Here is a 19,951-nt window from a genome sequence, read left to right on the forward strand (position 1 = left end):
GCGCTACTTCGCGAAAACCCGCTCGTTGCGGGGGGTCCTGGAACGGAACCCTCGCAAAGAGCGGGGGATCACTGTATTGTTATTCTCTATTGTTTATAGATTTCAGTAGTCTTAACAGGGTCAGAAGCAAAATAGCCCACTGTTATAATTCAACATTTTCTTTTCCAGCATTTTATACACACAGAGACTCTGTGAGGGCATTTTTGGCTTCCAGAGAGCCTCTGGGCGGATGGGGGATAGTGTTTTTACCCACCCACAGCTATAGATAGATAAAGAGAGAGCACCGATGATTAAAATAAGTTAGGGATTAGAGTTAACTGTTAACCAGTGCAGTTCAGATCAGAAACTTGTAAGGACTAGATTTGGCTCATATTAGCACTGAAAGATCATTGTTTTAAAATCCCCAAGCTTATGTTTCAGCAGGGATGTTTAGAGAGCTTCTATTTTTATAATTTGGAATTCAAAGAAAGGTTCTTTGAAGATACTACCTGAACTAGGCAGTCTATTTAGAGGACACCCCTTATCTTCAAGGTTGAACTATTAGGGTATCTCTGCACAGGCAAAAGTTCATTGACATTTTTTTTTAAAAAAAGTGTATATTATAATGCAAGGTAAGAAATGCTGCCCTGATAAAGAACTTACAATCCACAGTTGCAGCAATCAGTAAAGCACAGTGGCTTATGTACACATACCATGATCACGAAAAGTCCATGTATCGAGACCAATTGGTGTAAACAGATCCATAGGGGGCATTGAAGGACTTTCAGGTTCTGATTCCAATTCCAGGGTAGCTGTTTTAAATATAAACAACAATGTATTTAGTCCAGTCATTTTATTTTTGTATATAACATATAAACAGAGGCAGGCTGCTTTCGGTTCAGATCGGTTTGTGCAACCTGGTGGTTCCGACCACCGGCTGAGCCCACCCATCTGCCCTGGCATTATCCCATCCTATATATCTCACTCTCTGGCTTGCTCGTCCCACCCATACAGCTCAGCTGATTTCTGTGCCTCACCCACTCTACTCACTGCAGCTGCCCCAGAAGTTGTGCTGGAAGTCATGCACAAGAAATTGCTGTGTGTTTGAAGCCGCACGCAAGCATGTTCACATTTTCAGTTCTGCACTATTATGCGAAGCCCACCTCTGCATATAAAATTTGGGGTCAAGCTTCTTATGGAGCTATCTTCATCCCATTAAAATATGTCTGTCCCTTTCCGGTCAGGCAGGGAAGATATATTGCAGACCCCATCAATTAAAGGATTCTGACTGGTGGGATCCAGAAAGAGACTTTCTCTGCCATTGCCCACACCCTGTGACATAAGGCAGGCCCCCCACACTTCTGGCCTTCAAGAAAGGTGTAAACAACATGGCTCATGCAACCATGGAGCTGGTTATTGCCCTGAAAGCTCTCCCTTTGCCTTTTAATTACATTTTCCCCATTGTTTTTAATTATTCTTGTCTTTTTAAAACTTTAACTTTTATACACTGTTTTTATGTTTAAATATTTTATTGTACACCTCTCAGAATCCATCAGGGAGGGAGATGAGTGGTTCCAAAATGTGATTAAATAGATGATAAGATGATAGATTATATTTATTTATTTATTTATTTATTTATTTATTACTTAGATTTGTATGCCGCCCCTCTCCGAAGACTCGGGGCGGCTCACAACATGTAAAAAACAAATCATAAGCAATCAGACAAATTTAAAATATTTAAATATTTTAAAAACCCCATATGCTAACAGTCACACACACAGACATACCATGCATAAATTAAACGTGCCCGGGGGAGATGTTTCAGTTCCCCCATGCCTGCCGACAAAGGTGGGTTTTAAGGAGTTTACGGAAGGCAGGAAGGGTAGGGGCAGTTCTAATCTCCGGGGGGAGTTGGTTCCAGAGGGCCGGGGCCGCCACAGAGAAGGCTCTTCCCCTGGGGCCCGCCAACCGACATTGTTTAGTTGACGGGACCCGGAGAAGGCCCACTCTGTGGGACCTAATCGGTCGCTGGGATTCGTGCGGCAGGAGGCGGTCTCGGAGATATTCTGGTCCGATGCCATGAAGGGCTTTAAAGGTCATAACCAACACTTTGAATTGTGACCGGAAATTGATCGGCAACCAATGCACACTGCGGAGTGATGGTGAAACATGGGCATACCTAGGTAGGCCCATGACTGCTCTCGCAGCTGCATTTTGCACGATCTGAAGTTTCCGAACACTTTTCAAAGGTAGCCCCATGTAGAGAGCATTACAGTAGTCGAATCTCGAGGTGATGAGGGCATGAGTGACTGTGAGCAATGAGTCCCGGTCCAGATAGGGCCGCAACTGGTGCACCAGGCGAACCTGGGCAAACGCCCCCCTCGCCACAGCTGAAAGATGTTGTTCTAATGTGAGCTGTGGATCGAGGAGGACGCCCAAGTTGTGGACCCTCTCTGAGGGGGTCAATAATTCCCCCCCCAGGGTGATGGACGGACAGATGGGATTGTCCTTGGGAGGCAGAACCCACAGCCACTCCGTCTTATCCGGGTTGAGCTTGAGTCTGTTGACACCCATCCAGGCCCCAACAGCCTCCAGGCACCGGCACATCACTTCCACCGCTTCATTGACTGGGCATGGGGTGGAGATGTAAAGCTGGGTATCATCCGCATATTGATGATACCTCATATATATGGATGAATGGATAAATGGATGGATGGATGGATGGATGGGCAGATGACCAGAGAGAGAGAGAGAGAGAGAGAGAGAGATAATAGGGAAGGAGGGAGGGAGGCAGGGAGGCAGGGAGGAAGAGGGAGATAGGTGATGAGAGAGATAGAGAGACACAGAGAGAGAGATAATAAGATTGACGATGCCTTGACTTCTGATTGCCTGAACCTATGATGAAAATTCTGACTGCAAGTGTAGTTGTAAATTGGGGATTATGTGTACCAGAACTAAAAAATTATATATGTCTATAATATAGGTGGAAATAGCTGTGGGAATTAGCAATTTAGGCACTAAATTCAGCCAGCATTTAGTCAAATAGATTTTTAGCAATCTATAAAACAATCCTACAAATAAATGAGAGGTACAAGAAATTAAGCTTTTGATGAATTGCTGATTCTTTTTCCCTCAACAAACGTTGAATGCATTTTAAAAAACAAACTATTTTTAGTAACTTCTATTGTGTATGAAAATGTGTTTCTATTTAACTAGTATAGTGGAGTATTTTGTATCCTTTTAAAAATCCATACAAGCTCCTACAAATACGGTCCGGTACACAGTACTGGTAGAAATATTTTGGTCAGGTACACAGTCCCGGTAGCAATAATTAGATTTTTTTTCTTTTTTTCCCCTTCTGGGCTCTGGGTTTGTTTTTCCTATTGCAGTAAATGAGGTTAAATATGTATACTTTTAGAAGAGCTGTGTGTGCGTGTATGTGTACATACACTTTATATAGTATATAATCAGGGGTGGCGACTGCCCGGATGTGTGAGAACGCAGTGGAGTAGTGAAAATGGAGCTCCACCCCAGAGCACCCAATTTGCACTAAAAGATGTTGAAACAAAATGCATAAGCCACGCCCACAGTGTCGTAGTAAAAATTTTAGTAGCCCATCACTGCATACAAGATACAATATATATCTATAGATGTTATAAGAAATGCTGCCTTCTAACAAAGTACATTTCTAAAAGCAAAACAATGACTTGGTGCCATCATTCTTGACCTGATTGAACAGAATTTTCTACTAAAAGCTTTCACATATTCTTCACAAAGCAAAAAAAATAATCTTTCTATTTTCTTCTCGTGAAAAAGAATGGAAGAAATAAACAAACTGCACAAGATTTCGCATGAAGGTTGCCTCTGTTAAATTGAATATACCGTAAAGGCAAACAAGATTTTTTTTGTTGTTCTATGACACAAGCAAATATTCAGTAACTTTTATTGTGAATTCTCTTTTCTTGTTGTTAGTTGCAAAGTCGTGTTTGACCCATCACAACACCGTGGACAATGTTTCTCGAGGTCTTCCTGTCTTCTACCATCCCCCAGAGTCCATCTAGGCTCAGTGGTTCTATTCAGCCACCACATTCTCTGTTGTCCCCTTCTTCTTTTGCCCTCAATCTTTCCCAGCATTAGGCTCTTCTCCAGTGCATCCTTCCTTCTCATTAGGTGACCAAAGTATTTGAGTTTCATCTTTAGGATCTGGCCTTCTAAAGAGCAGTCAGGGTTGATCTCCTCTAGAATTGACCGGTTTGATCGCCCTGCAGTCCAAGTGACTCGCAGGAATCTTCTCCAGCACCATAGTTCAAAGGTCTCAATTCTTTGGCATTCAGACTTCCTTATGGTCCAACTTTCACAGCCATACATTGCAACTGGGAAAACCATAGCTTTGATTATACGCACTTTTTGTTGGCAGGGTGATGTCTTGGCTTTTTAGTAGGCTGGCTAGATTTGTCATAGCTTTTCTCCCCAGGAGCAAGTGCCTTATTGGCCTTTTAATTTCTTAGAGACCAGGAAAATAAAGTCTGTCACTATCTCCATTTGCCAGGAATTGAGAGGGCTGGATGCCATGATCTTAGTTTTCTTAATGTTGAGTTTGGCTGACAGTGGAAAAGCTGAACACAACTTTTGCACTCTCTACCTCGACCCATGTCAGAAGACTCTTTAGTTCTTCTTCACTTTCTGCCATTAGAGTGGTATCATCTGCATACCTGAAGTTGTTGGTATTTCTCCCGGCAATCTTAATTCCAATTTTTGGAATTTTGCCTTTCTCATGATGTGTTCTGCATATAAGTTAAATAGGCAGGGTGATAGTATATAGCCTTGCTGGACTCCCTTCCCAATTTTGAACCAATCAGTGGATTCTTGTCCAGTTTTCACTGTTGCTTCTTGAATTGCATATAGGTTTCTTAAAAGACAAATAAGGTGGCCTGATAGTCCCATCTCTTTAAGAATTTGCCACAATTTTTTGTGGTCCACACAATCAAAGTTTTTAGCATAGTCAATGAATTATCTTCATACTCTATAGTAAGATGCATAAATAGATTAAAGTTTTGAGATTTAGAGACTACCTGTATAAGATTTTACTTAATTTCCACCCCTCCCCTTAAAGGGTGATAAAATTTCATAATTCATACCAAGTATGAGCCACCACTAGGACTCAGCCAATATAAGATTGGTTTCCTCTCATTTGAAAGTCATTAGAAAGTCGTCTGATGTTATTCTGAGTGAATTGACTGCAAAGATCCATGAGTTCATTTTCTAGCAGAGGTTATTACTCTATAGAATAACATCTGGCTGCCTATATAGCAGATGAAATAAATGAAAGCAATGGTGAAACATTTGCCTTGCAGGAGTAAAAAATGCTTCTGGGATACAAACGTTATAGAACAAGGCAAATTTATGGATCAGTGTACCTGACTTTTCTTCTTCCTCCAGCTAGGCTATTCAATAAATGACCAAACCCAGTAATCTTGGAGGAAAAGATTGCAACCTTTTCTTTTTTATTAACAGATGGGCATATTTTTATTTCTCTCCTGAGCCATTTCCCCCCACTTCAACAACAACAAGCAGGTTTTTAAAATAGCAATAGTGTAATAGTAGCTTGGGGATTTGGCAGGAAGAAAAAAATACACAGCGTGCTGATATAGCTTATGTAGGCTCCTGGCACTGCAAGACAATGTGTTTCAATGTTTACAAGAAAGGTAGCCCTTTATCATTTTCTCCCTACCTCCCCTCCCAAAAGTGTCCCATGAGTAGAGAGATAAGAACTTAGAAGCAGAAATCTTGGGGGCAGAAATATTTGGGATGAATTGCAGCAGATTGGCAAATACTGTAGCTCCAAATCTGCTCCGGTTGATTAACAACTACATTCCAAGATCTCAGATAATGCAGATGTAGCTTTCATTCCTTGCCTGCTGCTTATTCCAGTATTAGATTCAAGGAATGCTGCAGTTAATTGATCTGTCTTCTAAGTGTAGAATCATGCAGAATGTGGCCGTGAGAGCTATCGTGGGGCTCCCTAGATTTGCCCATGTTTCGTCAACACTCCACGGCCTGCACTGGCTGCCAATTGGTTTCCATTCACAATTCAAAGACCATCTATAACTAGCCACACTTTCCACAGCAGTCTATTTATAAATAGAGATGTCCTCCTACATGAGGTTTTTTGTGGAAATATTCAGAACTTTCACTACTCTGAAAAAAGTCTGGAGACCTGTTGTTTCCTTCAATGCCTAGGCCCGTGATGGCGAACCTATGGCACATGTGCTGGAAGTGGCACATAGAGCCATCTCTCTGGGCATACAAGTCATTGCCCATTGCTCTTCTGGGTTGCGGCATGCCAGCATGCCAGCCAGATGGCCTTCATGTGTGTGGGAACTCCAGAAATCAGAAGAGCATCTTCCTGCACACAATGCACACATTGAGAAGATGATCTTCTGGTTTCTGGTGCACACAGGGGCACCAGCCAGCTGTTCTTTGTGCATGCATGTGCTCCAGACCAGGTGGCCAGTGGCCATGCTAGAAACCAGAAGATCATCTTCCTGGTGGTGCATGTGCACCAAGTGGCTGCTCTTCTGGTTTCCAGCATTGTGCATTTCACCCATTGAAAAAGTTCATCAACATTGGCCTAGGCCAGAGGTAGACAAAGTTGGCTCTTCTATGACTTGTGGACTTCCCCGAATTCATAGTAGCTCAGGAATTCTGGGAGTTGACGTCCACATGTAATAGAAGAGCCAACTTTGCCTACCCCTGGCCTAGACTATTTTGACAGAATACAGAGCTGTAAAGGATCTTGGAGAACTTCTAGTCCAAGGGTGTCAAATTCAATTTCATTGAGGGCCACATGAGGATTGTGTTTGACCTGGGGAGAGGCAGGGAGGGCATGACCAGGGTGGAAGTGGCTAGCTCGATGTCACTTGTGTGATCCAATGCCACTTTTTCTAGCTGCTTGCTTTGTTAGCACTCTGCCAGTGAAAACGAAATTTGTGCATGGCCCTCCCAAGCTCCGTTTTCATTGCCAGAGGCCAATGAAGGTCCTTTGCTATTTGCATAGCAGCCCCACAGGCCAGATTTAAGCACCCCATAGGCCTTGAGTTTGAAACCCCTGTTGTAGTCCAATCCCCTGATCAAGGAGGAAACCCTATACCATTTCAGACAAATGGTTGTCCAATCTCTTCTTTAAAACTTCCGATGTTGGAGCATTCACAAATTCTGGAGGCAAGTTGTTCCACTAGTGAATTGTTCTGTCAGGAAATTTCTCCTTAGCTCTAGGTTGACATTCTGACATGTCATTCCTAATGACAAAGAGCAGCTAATTTTTCACAACGGTTATTTTATTATATAGATTAATATATAAATGAATTAATTCCATAATTATAGTGACTCCAAAACCCTTTATCGTTTCTATTCATTTGCCCCAAAATAACCAGAAGTGATCTCTTGATTTCAAATGAGAGTAATCAACTTTATACATGATAGAAATAAACATGAGGACACATGGATATTCTCTGGCTGGGTTTCAACATAGTATTGTATTTTCCCAGCTGGATTGCTATAGCAACAGGTCTACTCTGGAAAGCATATTCTCCAAACAGAACTATTTATAACTTTGTTCTTTATTAGAGAAATTGCTTTTGGAATGGCTCGAGTCACATACACAGACTCTTTCCTTTTTAATTAACCTTATCCGTGGCATGTACAAAAATCAAACAAGTTTTAAATCAGTCTGAAGACATTTAATAATGACTATTTTATAGCCACATTGAATTAGTGTGTAAATTACTTTGCTGAATAAAAATGGTTTAAACATAATCTTGAATTTATCCTTTTCTGCTAAAATATCAGCTGTCACTGAAACTGCAAATATGAGAAATTTGCACACCTGTGGCATCTTTATATTGAATCATGGCTACTCATATAAGCAGCAGTGGTGGGTGGGTGTTTGTGTGTGGGTGTAAAGAGGTGCTATATGTTTTGGTACAATACAAATCACAATACAAATACTGCATCTCACTTTTATTTCCTTTTTATAACCCTTTAATCCTTTTTGTAACCCTTCAGGGTGGAGTTGGGGAGACTGAGTGATGCTGAGCATTTATTAAATTGGATTGTTACATGTTGTTTTTTATCATTGTTGTTAGCCGCCCCGAGTCTGCGGAGAGGGGCGGCATACAAATCCAATTAATAATAATAATAATAATAATAATAATAATAATAATAATAATAATAATAATACCATTCCTGAAGCCTACATGTAGTTCACAGCAAGTATTTTCTCTTTGCGCCCTGACAGAGAAACATCTGTTGCTGCCTAGGATTGAACTCTCAATCTCAGTCAAGTAGGAGATGAGCATTTTCACCTCTAGGCCACTGGGCTGCAAATACTGCTTCACATACACTTGCATCATAATAATGTTGTGGCATTAAATTGTTTCTTTTGTATAGCTCTTTTGTATAGCTATTTAAAAAGTGTTTTCATCCTCCCCAAGGTTCAAAGGCTTCCCTGGTGCAGGAGAAGGGTAAAAACACCCTCCTGTGCTTAAAATTAAGTTATCCAACTTTGAATATGCTTACAAATAATTACTTGACTGTTTTTTACAAAAACATGCTTATGAATCCAATGCCTTCAAATAGCTTAGTGCTGCATACCAGCTTTTTATAACCCAGCTGTTGCATACACATTTTTCTTATGAGTTAGATAATAAATGATCACTAAGCTTTCTGATTACTATACCTAGCATAAAATGCAAATTAAGAATGGTCTCAAATAAGCCAAGAGAATTTTGCACTCGTCTTTCAGCAAATATTATGATCTATCCTCCAATTTCTGAGACCCAAGCTTTGGTATGAGCCACAGTCTAAAAGGAAATCACAAAGTACGTATTGTAGCTTAGGGCTCAATCAGCACCTTAAAATACAAATTGGAAGTCATTGGTTAAAACAGAATAGAATATCATGTTTTCTGAGATACTCCTTTCTTGTTTACTTACTGTCTTTGTGTTCTTCGTCCATTCTCATGATGCAGAGAGTACAAAGCAAGGCAACGTCCCAGTGCAACTGTTTGGACTTGTATTGTTTACGAAAAGTTCTGTGTTAGCAGCAGTTCAAAATCCCAGGCCAGCTCTTGCAACCACTCCCAGCGAATAAAACAATTTGGAAGCTGATGTGATTAATCATCGGTCACTACGGAAATGAAGTCTCAGCTCTGCAGTGCCAGTAAGAGTTGCACTGATCACTACTTGTAAAGACATCCTGTCATCCTCTACATATGACGTTGACTTTAATCTCTGCGTTTTGCTACTATTCAATTTTCAGAAAACTTTTAGGGGAAAAATCATTGTTGCATAAGCACAATATACTATGTTCTCAAAACTTATAGGAAGACTTATCTGTTAGATGCACTCTAGTTTTGGAGCTTAAAAACTCCCAAATCCTATTCACTTAGGTATTGTGGGAACAAAACTGCAATATATCAAGAGGGCACTCACCAGGAAAGAATCTATCTAAGATATGATGACAGCACAGTTCATAGAAAAGAGAAAATCAATTTTCAGTCTGCACTTAAAATAATAGAAATATTCAGAATTAGGATAAGTTTCACAGTCTCTTAAACCCGTTCCTCAGAATTTTTTTAAGTTCTCTAGATCATTCCTGCAAGGTTTCTTCTGTTTCAGGTCTCATAGAAACATAGAAGACTGACGGCAGAAAAAAACCTCATGGTCCATCTAGTCTGCCCTTATACTATTTCCTGTATTTTATCTTAGGATGGATATATGTTTATCCCAGGCATGTTTAAATTCAGTTACTGTGGATTTATCTACCACGTCTGCTGGAAGTTTGTTCCAAGGATCTACTACTCTTTCAGTAAAATAATATTTTCTCATGTTGCCTTTGATCTTTCCCCCAACTAACTTCAGATTGTGTCCCCTTGTTCTTGTGTTCACTTTCCTATTAAAAACACTTCCCTCCTGAACCCTATTTAACCCTTTAACATATTTAAATGTTTCGATCATGTCCCCACTTTTCCTTCTGTCCTCCAGACTATTGAGTTCATTAAGTCTTTCCTGATACGTTTTATACTTAAGACCTTCCACCATTCTTGTAGCCCGTCTTTGGACCCGTTCAATTTTGTCAATATCTTTTTGTAGGTGAGGTCTCCAGAACTGAACACAGTATTCCAAATGTGGTCTCACCAGCGCTCTATATAAGGGGATCACAATCTCCCTATTCCTGCTTGTTATACCTCTAGCTATGCAGCCAAGCATCCTACTTGCTTTTCCTACTGCCCGACCACACTGCTCACCCATTTTGAGACTGTCAAAAATCACTACCCCTAAATCCTTCTCTTCTGAAGTTTTTGCTAACACAGAACTGCCAATGCAATACTCAGATTGAGGATTCCTTTTCCCCAAGTGCATTATTTTACATTTGGAAACATTAAACTGCAGTTTCCATTGCTTTGACCATTTATCTAGTAAAGCTAAATCATTTACCATATTACAGACGCCTCCAGGAATATCAACCCTATTGCACACTTTAGAGTCATTGGCAAATAGGCAAACCTTCCCTACCAGACCTTCCCCTATGTCACTCACAAACATATTAAAAAGAATAGGACCCAGAACAGACCCTTGTGGCACACCGCTTGTAACCTGTCTCTGCTCAGAATACTCGCCATTAACAATAACTCTCTGATGTCTATGCTTCAGCCAGCTGCAAATCCATTGAACTATCCAGGGATTAAGTCCAATCTTCACTAATTTATCTATCAGCTCTTTATGTGGAACCGTATCAAAGGCTTTGCTGAAGTCCAGGTAGGCAATATCCACGGCACCACCTTGATCCAACACCTTTGTGACATAGTCAAAGAAATCAATGAGATTAGTCTGACATGATTTGCCTTCAGTAAAGCCATGCTGATTTGGGTCCAATAAGTTATTGTTTTTTAGGTGCTGATTTATCCTCTTTTTGAGTAGAGTCTCCATCATTTTAACTACAACTGATGTCAAGCTAACTGGCCTGTAGTTACCAGCTTCTTCTCTACTGCCCTTCTTGTGGATAGGCACAACACTGGCCATTCTCCAATCCTCAGGAACATCTCCTGTTAACAGGGATTGGTTAAACAAATCAGTCAGGGGGGTAGCAATGACAGATCTGAGTTCTTTAAGAACTCTGGGGTGAATGCCATCTCTTTAGTAGATGACATGACAACCCCCCAATGTATTGATTGCACAGATCTCTTTGGCATATCTCACTCATATTGCTGGACATGATCTTTGCTTTTGTTAGGTTTACTAGGCAGATGCAGCCGAGCTTGGCTGAGCTGCTGTTTTCCTTCCCTTCCAGCTGTCATTTTACTCAGTCCAGTTCAGTGGAAATTTTTCAGTTCCGATTTGCTCCTCAATTCACTGGCACACTTTCACTTTCCAAAAGGAAGCAACAATCTCATTTATATCAGGGGTCAATGAGCAGGGGAGGGGATTCTTTCTCTATTGAACCTCTGACCCTTTTATTTTGCTATCATCAGAAGATGGGTTTGTTTGAAGGGAGAGGTTCAAGGTCTTGCTAGATGTCTTTTCCACATCACCCTGACACATATAGAGCCCTGGGCAATGTCTTGACTTTGACTTCTTTTTTTACCTTTGTTGATGACTCTATAGAGAAATCCCTGTGTCTCCTACATTACACATGTCCATCCAGCCCAAGCTTTGCCTTCTGCTCTTTCTCTTTCTGAATTTCAGTTCATTGATCTACCAGTTTCTTTTGAAACACTGTCTTTTCCCCTTCTTGTTGTAATTCTGTTTTCTTTTCAAATTCTTCACTTGCCACAAACAATTGATTCCCTTCAAGTCTTGATAAATTTAACTTTTAAGTGGCCAGCATTGGCTTATAGAAACATAGAAGATTGACAGCAGAAAAAGACCTCATGGTCCATCTCGTCTGCCCTTATACTATTTCCTGTATTTTTAAATTTCCTGAATGTTTAAATTCAGTTACTGTGGATTTACCAACCACGTCTGCAGGAAGTTGGTTCCAAGCATCTACCACTCTTTCAGTAAAATAATATTTTCTCACATTGCTTCTGATCCTTCCTCCAACTAACCTCAGACTCCTTGAATCAGTCAGTATATCATTTGCTCATCTAGGTCTAAAAATAAGCAAAAGCGTTGACTTCACATAAATTCATGTTTTCTACCCAATAGGGGACAGTTTGAGCAAAGGACAGCAGATGATAAAAAATGTATAATGATATTATCATGCAAATGTCACTATTTATTTGTGTCAGGCACAGGCAAGAATATAATCACCTCGAGGTTCGACTACTGCAATGCTCTGTACATGGGGCTACCTTTGAAGAATGTTCTGAAACTTCAGATCGTGCAGAAAGCAGCCGCGCGAGCAATCATGGGCCTCCCTAGTCTTGTCAACACTCCACAGCCCATGTCTCGTCAACACTCTGTGGCCTGCACTGGCTGCCAATCAGTTTCCAGACACAATTCAACCCAACAATTCAAAGTGTTGGTAATGGTATAAAGCCCTACATGGCATCGGACCAGAATACCTCCAGGACTGTCTTCTGCCACATGAATCCCAGCAGCCGATCAGGTCCCACAGAGTTGGCCTTATCTGGGTCTCGTCAAATTGGCCTTCTCTGGGTCCCATCAATTAAACAATGTTATCTGGTAGGACCCAGGGGAAGAGCCTTCTCTGTGGCAGCCCTGGCCCTCTGTGGCAACCCCGGCCCTCTGTGGCAGCCCCAGCCCTCTGGAATCAACTCCCCCCCCCAGAGATTAGAACTGCCCCCACCCTCCTCGCCTTTCATAAATTGCTGAAAACCCACCTATGTCTCCAGGCATGGAGTAACTGATACATCCCCCTGCTAATAAGGTTATGCATGGTATGACTAGGTTGTGTGGTTATTTTAATGTTAGGGTTTTTAGATAGTGTTTTTAAATATTGGATTTGTTCATATTGTTCACTATTGTTGTGAGCTGCCCCGAGTCTTTGGAGAGGGGCGGCATACAAATCTAATAAATTATTATTAATAATTATTATTATAATTGTAGTATTTGTGATAATGTCATTAAACAGCTATCATTTTGGCAACATCACAGTTTGCCTTTTCTACAATATCATTTTGATTTATGTAATCTTAAGAAAGCTTCAGTGCCTGTTCTCTACCTTCTCTACCTTATATAAATACTTTGCTAAGATCTCCTTTTCTTCTGCTGTCTCACTTTCTCACTCTTCATTTTTACATCTTCTCCTACTCCCCTTTACTTTTTCTCCTAACTACTCCTTAGTCCTAATCTGAATTATCAATTTATATCCTTTAAATTTAATTGAGCCTTCCTTGCCATTTCTCTCCATCATGAAGTCTCCAGAAAATTCATCTCTCTCTTTCGGTCTCCTGATTCTTTAATGTGTTCAGACACGGAATAGTATCCCAACCTCAAGAAATATATTCATCATCTCATTTAGTTATTTGCAAAGTTTATTGAATGCCCTCTTATCACAGAGTAGCTATCTTTGTCCCATTTTGCCTCTCCATCAATTTTCTTTTGCTTCCAGTTTTTGATGCCTGTTATTTACTCATGCAATCTCAACTTTTCATTCTCTTTATGATTCTCTCTAACGGCATTTCCACCTCCCTCAATTCTTCTTAATCTTCAACCACAACTCACTAATGAGTGAAAAATCTCACTACATCTAGGAAATCACCTATTAATCATTCTTTTTATGCCCTAAGACAGTGATGGCGAACCTATGGCATGAATGCCAAAGGTGGCACGCAGAGCCCTCTTTGCTGGCATGCACGCTGCTGTCCCAGATTAGATCTCTGTGGCATTTCTCTCGTGAGCTTCTGTTTCCTTGCAAATGATGAAACAGAAGCTCATGAAAGAAAAAGATCTTACCTCTTGCCATGCTCCCAGTATTATTGAGATGCCCTGCATCCCGCTGGTCTTCTGCTCATTGCTGCGCATGCACACATTATTATGTCAGTACAACACAGCAAATGAAATCAATATGCTGGATTTCATATTTCACCATCAGTCAGGCGCTTTCCAAGCACCTAGGACTGCGTGATGTAGCAGCAAATTATGTTTGCCGATCCCAGTAAAGCGGCCTTTTGCAATTGACAGATGGAGATTTTGTCAATTCCGATGGTTTTCAAATGTCCGCTGAGATCCTTTGGTACTGCGCCCAGCGTGCCAAGTACCACTGGGACCACTTTCACTGGCTCATGCCAGAGTCGTTGCAGCTCTATTTTTAGATCTTCGTATTTCACTAATTTCTCTAGCTGCTTCTCCTCAATTCTGCTGTCTCCTGGGATTGCGATGTCGATGATCCATATTTTCTTTTTCTCCACGATCACAATATCTGGTGTGTTATGCTTCAGAATTCGGTCAGTCTGAAGTCGGAAGTCCCACAGTAGTTTTGCTTGCTCATTTTTGACCACTTTTTCGGGCTTATGATCCCACCAGTTCTTTGCCACTGGTAACTGGTAGTTCCGGCACAAGTTCCAGTGGATCATCTGTGCCACAGCATCATGTCTATGCTTGTAGTCAGTCTGTGCAATCTTTTTGCAGCAGCTGAGTATGTAATCGATTGTTTCATCTGTTTCTTTACAGAGTCAGCACTTTGGATCGTCTGTTGATTTTTCAATTCTGGCTTTGACAGCATTTGTTCTAATGGCCTGTTCTTGTGCCACCAGTATTAGTCCTTCTGTCTCCTTTTTGAGTGTTGTTGTTGTTGTTGTTGTTGTTGTTGTTATTATTATTATTATTATTATTATTATTATTATTAATTAGTTTTGTATGCCACCCCTCTCCAGAGACTTGGAGCGGCTTACAACAAAAACAATACAAATCCAATAGTTAAAAAAGACAATTTAAAAACCCTTAATATAAAAAATGATCATACATCTCATACAAACCATACATGAATCCGGGAGGGCCCAGGAGAATCAATTTCCCCATGCCTGATGACAGAGGTGGGTTTTAAGAAGTTTGCGAAAGGCAAGGAGGGTGGGGGCAGTCCTAATCTGCGGGGGAGTTGGTTCCAGAGGGTTGGGGCCGCCACAGAGAAGACTCTTCCCCTGAGTCCCACCAGATGACATTGTTTCGTCGACGGGACCCAGAGAAGGCCAACTCTGTGGGACCTAACAGGTCGCTGGGATTCGTGCGGCAGAAGGCGGTCTCGGAGATATTCTGGTCCGATGCCATGAAGGGCTTTATAACCAACACTTTGAATTGTGACCGGAAACTGATCAGCAACCAATGCAGACTGTGGAGTGTTGGTGTGACATGGGCATACCTGTCCCTTTTAACTTTCTGTCCTTATCAATACATTACTCCCTCTTCTTTATAAATATATATTCATGACTGATTTTTTTGTCAAATATGTTACACCAGTGCAAATATATGTTGTGTTGTTGTTGTTGTTGTTGTTGTTGTTGTTATTATTATTATTATTATTATTATTATTTATTAGATTTGTATGCCACCCCTCTCCATGCACACACACATACATACACTCCCTCTGGTGAATTTGCCTCTTTCAAAGACTAAAAAAGGCTATTTCCACAATTCTGCTCCAGTTATTTATGTCTTCTGTGTCAAATTATTCACATTTTATTATTGTGTGTCAAATGCTGTTAAAAATGTTACTTGTAAATGTCAGAAAAGTGTCACAAATTGTTCTTTCATGTTACTTATGAGAAATTGTAATAGATTATTGCAATTGTGAAAACTTGGCATGAAAGGAGGAATATAAATGCTTTAATAGAAATAATACATTTGAATTTCCCACATTGCCATCAAATATACATGACTGTCAGATACCATAAAAAGCTATAGATGTTATGAAATATTATTTCACTGTATGTTACTTACTAAGAAAGGAAGTAGCAACAATTGCCAAATGCAAGTAGTCCTTGACTTATGACCACTATTGGGGCCAGAATTTCTTTTGCTACTCAAGGCAAAAGTTCAGTGAGTTGCAACCAATTTTACAAGCTTTTTTGCCACAGTTGTTAAGTGAATCAGGGCAGTTCAGTGAACCCCATGGTTGCTAAGTGAATATGGCTTCCCCCATTGACTTTACTTTTCTGAAGCAAGCAGAGAAGAACTTCCTTCACCTGGTTAAACATTGAGCTAGAGATATTGAATGAGCTTCATGGTAGAGTGATGACTTAAACCAGGGTCTCTCCAAATATACTGCTCAAAAAAAATAAAGGGAACACTCAAATCCTAGATCTGAATGAATGAAATATTCTCATTGAATATTTCATTTGCCCAACTATTCCATTTGCACAACAGCATGTGAAATTGACTGTCAACCAGTGTTGCTTCCTAAGTGGACAGTTTGATTTCACAGAAGTTTGATTTACTTGGAGTTATATTCTGTTGTTTAAGTGTTTCCTTTATTTTTTTGAGCAGTGTACTTTAAACACCACGATGTGCTGCAGTGGTGAAATGATCCAAGTTCGCTTGTGGCTATGTGTCATTGGAGAGCCAGTCGTGAAGGGAGCAAGAGGCTCCGCCTACTCACCCAGATGCTGCCATTTGGGTTTTTTACCCTGTGTGCATGTGCAAAGCGTTCTGTGCATGTGCAGAGGGTAAAAGAACCCAAATGGCAGCGTCCAGACAGGAGGCAGAGTCTCGCTCTCCCTTTGTGACCAGCTTTCTGACGATTCACAGGTACAAGCAAATCAGGAGTATTTCACCCTGGATGTTTGAAGAGTGTATTTATTTTATTGAATTCTTTCTGTATCACATTTGGAAACCACTCATCTCACTCACAAAATACTTTTCAACTAGTACCATCTGCAAATGATTTTCTAGAATTAATACCCATTATCCTAGGGTTTTTCTTTTTCCTCCTTTGAAAACTTGATTAGGCAATTACACTCACATCTTTAAACTTGTTCTAAAAGTGCTATATAAATAGAACAAAACAAAGCAGGCTGTTACTTCCTGATAACATTGTCTTTTTATTTATCTACTTTTGAATAGGAGCAACATTTGGGGAAAACACTATTATTGCACTTTAAAATAATAAAGCATAAATAAAACTAACCAGACAAATAATGTTTTTTTAAAGTAAGAAACAAGATGCCACACTTTATCAAAACAGTGCTGAAATCTTTATTCATGGGATAAATAGGAGGTAACAAATAAACAGTGGCAAATGTTTGCTTTACTATAATAAATGTTCTGATATAAATCACAGCTCTTCACTGAGCTAGTGTTGACATAGAGAGGGTGTTGTGATTTATAGTTTGTTTAGTTTTGGAGTACAGCCACTGAAATACAATTTTGCCTTAAACAGAGAAATCCCACCGAGAAGATCTTTTGACATGACTACACACGGAAAGCACAGTTGTAAGGAAATAATTCTATAAGAAACAACTTACAAAACATGTAGCCTTTTTATGGTAAGTCAGGATCTTGAAAAAGTAGAACATCTAATAAAATATAGAGATTATCAACTTCAGATTTTAAATTTACAACACAATTGGTAAGAGGGGGAAAGAAAGGCCATATAGCCTGGAGTGTACAGAAGTACAATCCTATATATCTAGAGCAGTGGTTCTTAACCTGGGGGTCAAGACCCCTTTGGGGGTCGAACAACCATTTCACAGGAGTCGCCTAAGACTATGGGAAAAGACAAATTTTCCATGATGTTAGGAACTAAAGCTTCTATTCTGACCCCTTGGAACATATTTTTACAATCTGACCAATCAGGTTTTTACAATGGGGGTGTCCCTCTGACCTTCCTGCCAATCAGCCTAAAGCTCTATTGGGAGAATTAGCACTAGACCTATGGTTGGGGATCACCACAACATGAGGAACTCTAATAAGGGGTCGCAGCATTAGAAAGCTTGTGAACCACTGATTAGAGGCACCAAATTAGGAAAGGCTAATATAACATTCAATTGTCCTATTCTTTGAAGAAAGAAAAGATATGCACTATATATGATGGCAAGTGCATTGATTTCTGAGATGCAGACCTCACAATGCTGACTGGTGTAGAAGCTTGCCTATACAGCTATTTGTGGGAAAGCTTGCCTCTTACACACAATGCTGATGAGCAGCATCACTGGAACACACAACCTCTCCAGTGAATGCTCTGGGTAGAAAAATGACTAAATGGGGCTCAAGAAAAGTATCCAAATATTTGAATTGCATAATATATAAATATGCTATTTCAAGGTGAAATAGCACTAGTAGCTTCCTTCACTTTTCATCTGCATAAATAAGATTAATGGATTAGTCACAAAAACAATGCCCAGATTGCTCTAGATGGAGCAAAGAGTAACATCCTTTTTGGGTAATCCCTGCACGAAAAGAATCCTAAGACACACTGTGGAGCATGGCTGTCAAATTCTCGGGCCATAATGGCCATGCTCAGGCCCGGTTTAGCAAATGGGGGGAAAGTCCAGGTACATCACATGATGCTGCCATGATGATGCAAGTTTGACAGCCCTGCTGTAGAGATTAAAAGCAGGGAATAGCTATGTAGTTTGATAGGGGACTGTCACTAAACTGGTTGCTTTTCACAAGATAGAACAGCAGCATTTTGCGGGATAGCCTTCGCTGTAGACTTTGTTCTCATTGCCAAAGACGTAGAAGGAGTAAGGTTTGCCTTTCCATTCATATTTAACTTTTGTGAGTGGCACCAGCTCAACTGTTTGTCTCTGCAACAGTAAAAAGAAAAGAGTTATATTTCTGAGATCGTTTATATCAGACATAAGTGCACTAGTGTGTCTTTCGTCCCCTGTCCAATTGTCTCTCCTTATCTTATATATCATATATCTTTTCTTCCTTTCATATATCTTCTCCTCTATTTTTATATCTTTTCTTCTATCCTTTTCTTTATATATAATACTACATGTCTATTCTCTTCAATATGTATTGTGTATTGGACAAAATAAATAAATAAATAAATAAATAAATAAATAAATAAATAAATAAATAAATAAAGGCTGTCAAACTCCCGTCCCGCAGGTCAAAAGAAGTCACATGATGCCACTGTGATATGTCACATGATGACACTGTGATGATGTGAGTTTGGCACCCCTGATTTATATCCTTTTCAAATGTGAACTCTACAATTTAGGTTCTAGATATAAGATTGGCAATTCAGACTGTTTAAAGTGGATATGCAAAAGGCTGGCCCTTCCCAACAGGGGCGTAAAAGTTATGGAATTCCTTTCCAAGTGCTTATACTTTTCCCATTCAATAAAGGCATGCAGGCGAGTCTCTTCAATGTTCTTCTTAATGAAAAATCAAAGGAGTTTTTGTTTGCAGACCATTTTTTTGTCAAAACAGTCAATATGTTATTCTGATGTAGATATGACACCTGTTTGTGATTTATCTTGTTTTCTTTGGAACATTACCTTGAGAGGACATTGCTTGTTTAGAATACATTGAAAGAAGGACTCAAGCTATTCTCCAAAGCACCTGAGGGTAGAACAAGAAGCAATGGGTGTATACTAAACAAGATAAAAGCAACTTAGAACTAAGGAGAAAATTCCTGACAGAACAATTGATCAGTGAAACAGCTTGCCTCCAGAAGTTGTGAATGCTCAAACACTGGAAGTTTTTAAGAAGATGTTGGATAACCATTTGTCTGAAGTAGTGTAGGGTCTCCTGCCCATGCAAGGAGTTGAACTCGAAGACTTCCAAGGTCCCTTCCAACTCTGTTCTTATTATTGTTACTATTAAATTTATAAAGCAGTAAAGTATTAGCCCAGTGTATGAGTGTTGGGCTCTGCATATTTCCTTTTCCTTAGGAGAAACACACAAAACAATTAGAATCTGATGTACCTGGTGAGGTATAGGTAATTTCATTCCCATAGCATCTAGCTGGAGGAAGAAGGGAATTAATAATGTCAAGTCTCTGTGTTAATCCCAGCAACATTTTCATGCCACCCCTTCATACCAAGACCCAGATCTACTGA

General features: G+C 40.1%; 2 protein-coding genes across 3 annotated transcripts in view; both read right to left on the reverse strand.

The window, feature by feature from the left end:
- The window catches only part of LOC139158440 (protein SSUH2 homolog), a 59,281-nt gene extending 50,216 nt beyond the window's left edge, over positions 1-9,065 (reverse strand). The window contains exons 1-2 of one of the 2 annotated variants that reach the window (XM_070735748.1): positions 8,973-9,065; positions 693-791 (exon numbers count right to left, since the gene is read on the reverse strand). In XM_070735748.1, the coding sequence (XP_070591849.1) occupies positions 693-791; positions 8,973-9,000 (127 nt within the window). In that variant the 5' untranslated portion in view covers positions 9,001-9,065. Of the gene's footprint in view, positions 1-692; positions 792-8,972 lie in introns of those variants that run through there. The other variant, XM_070735750.1, reaches the window with a different exon arrangement.
- Positions 9,066-16,958: 7,893 nt separating this feature from the next.
- LOC139158441 (protein SSUH2 homolog) overlaps positions 16,959-19,951 on the reverse strand; it is a 49,936-nt gene continuing 46,943 nt past the window's right edge. Inside the window, exon 13 of the mRNA XM_070735751.1 lies at positions 16,959-18,685. Within this exon, the coding sequence (XP_070591852.1) occupies positions 18,545-18,685 (141 nt within the window). The 3' untranslated portion in view covers positions 16,959-18,544. The remainder of the gene's footprint in view (positions 18,686-19,951) is intronic.

The sequence above is a fragment of the Erythrolamprus reginae genome, chromosome 2 (genome assembly GCF_031021105.1).
Source record: "Erythrolamprus reginae isolate rEryReg1 chromosome 2, rEryReg1.hap1, whole genome shotgun sequence".
NCBI lineage: Eukaryota > Metazoa > Chordata > Lepidosauria > Squamata > Dipsadidae > Erythrolamprus > Erythrolamprus reginae.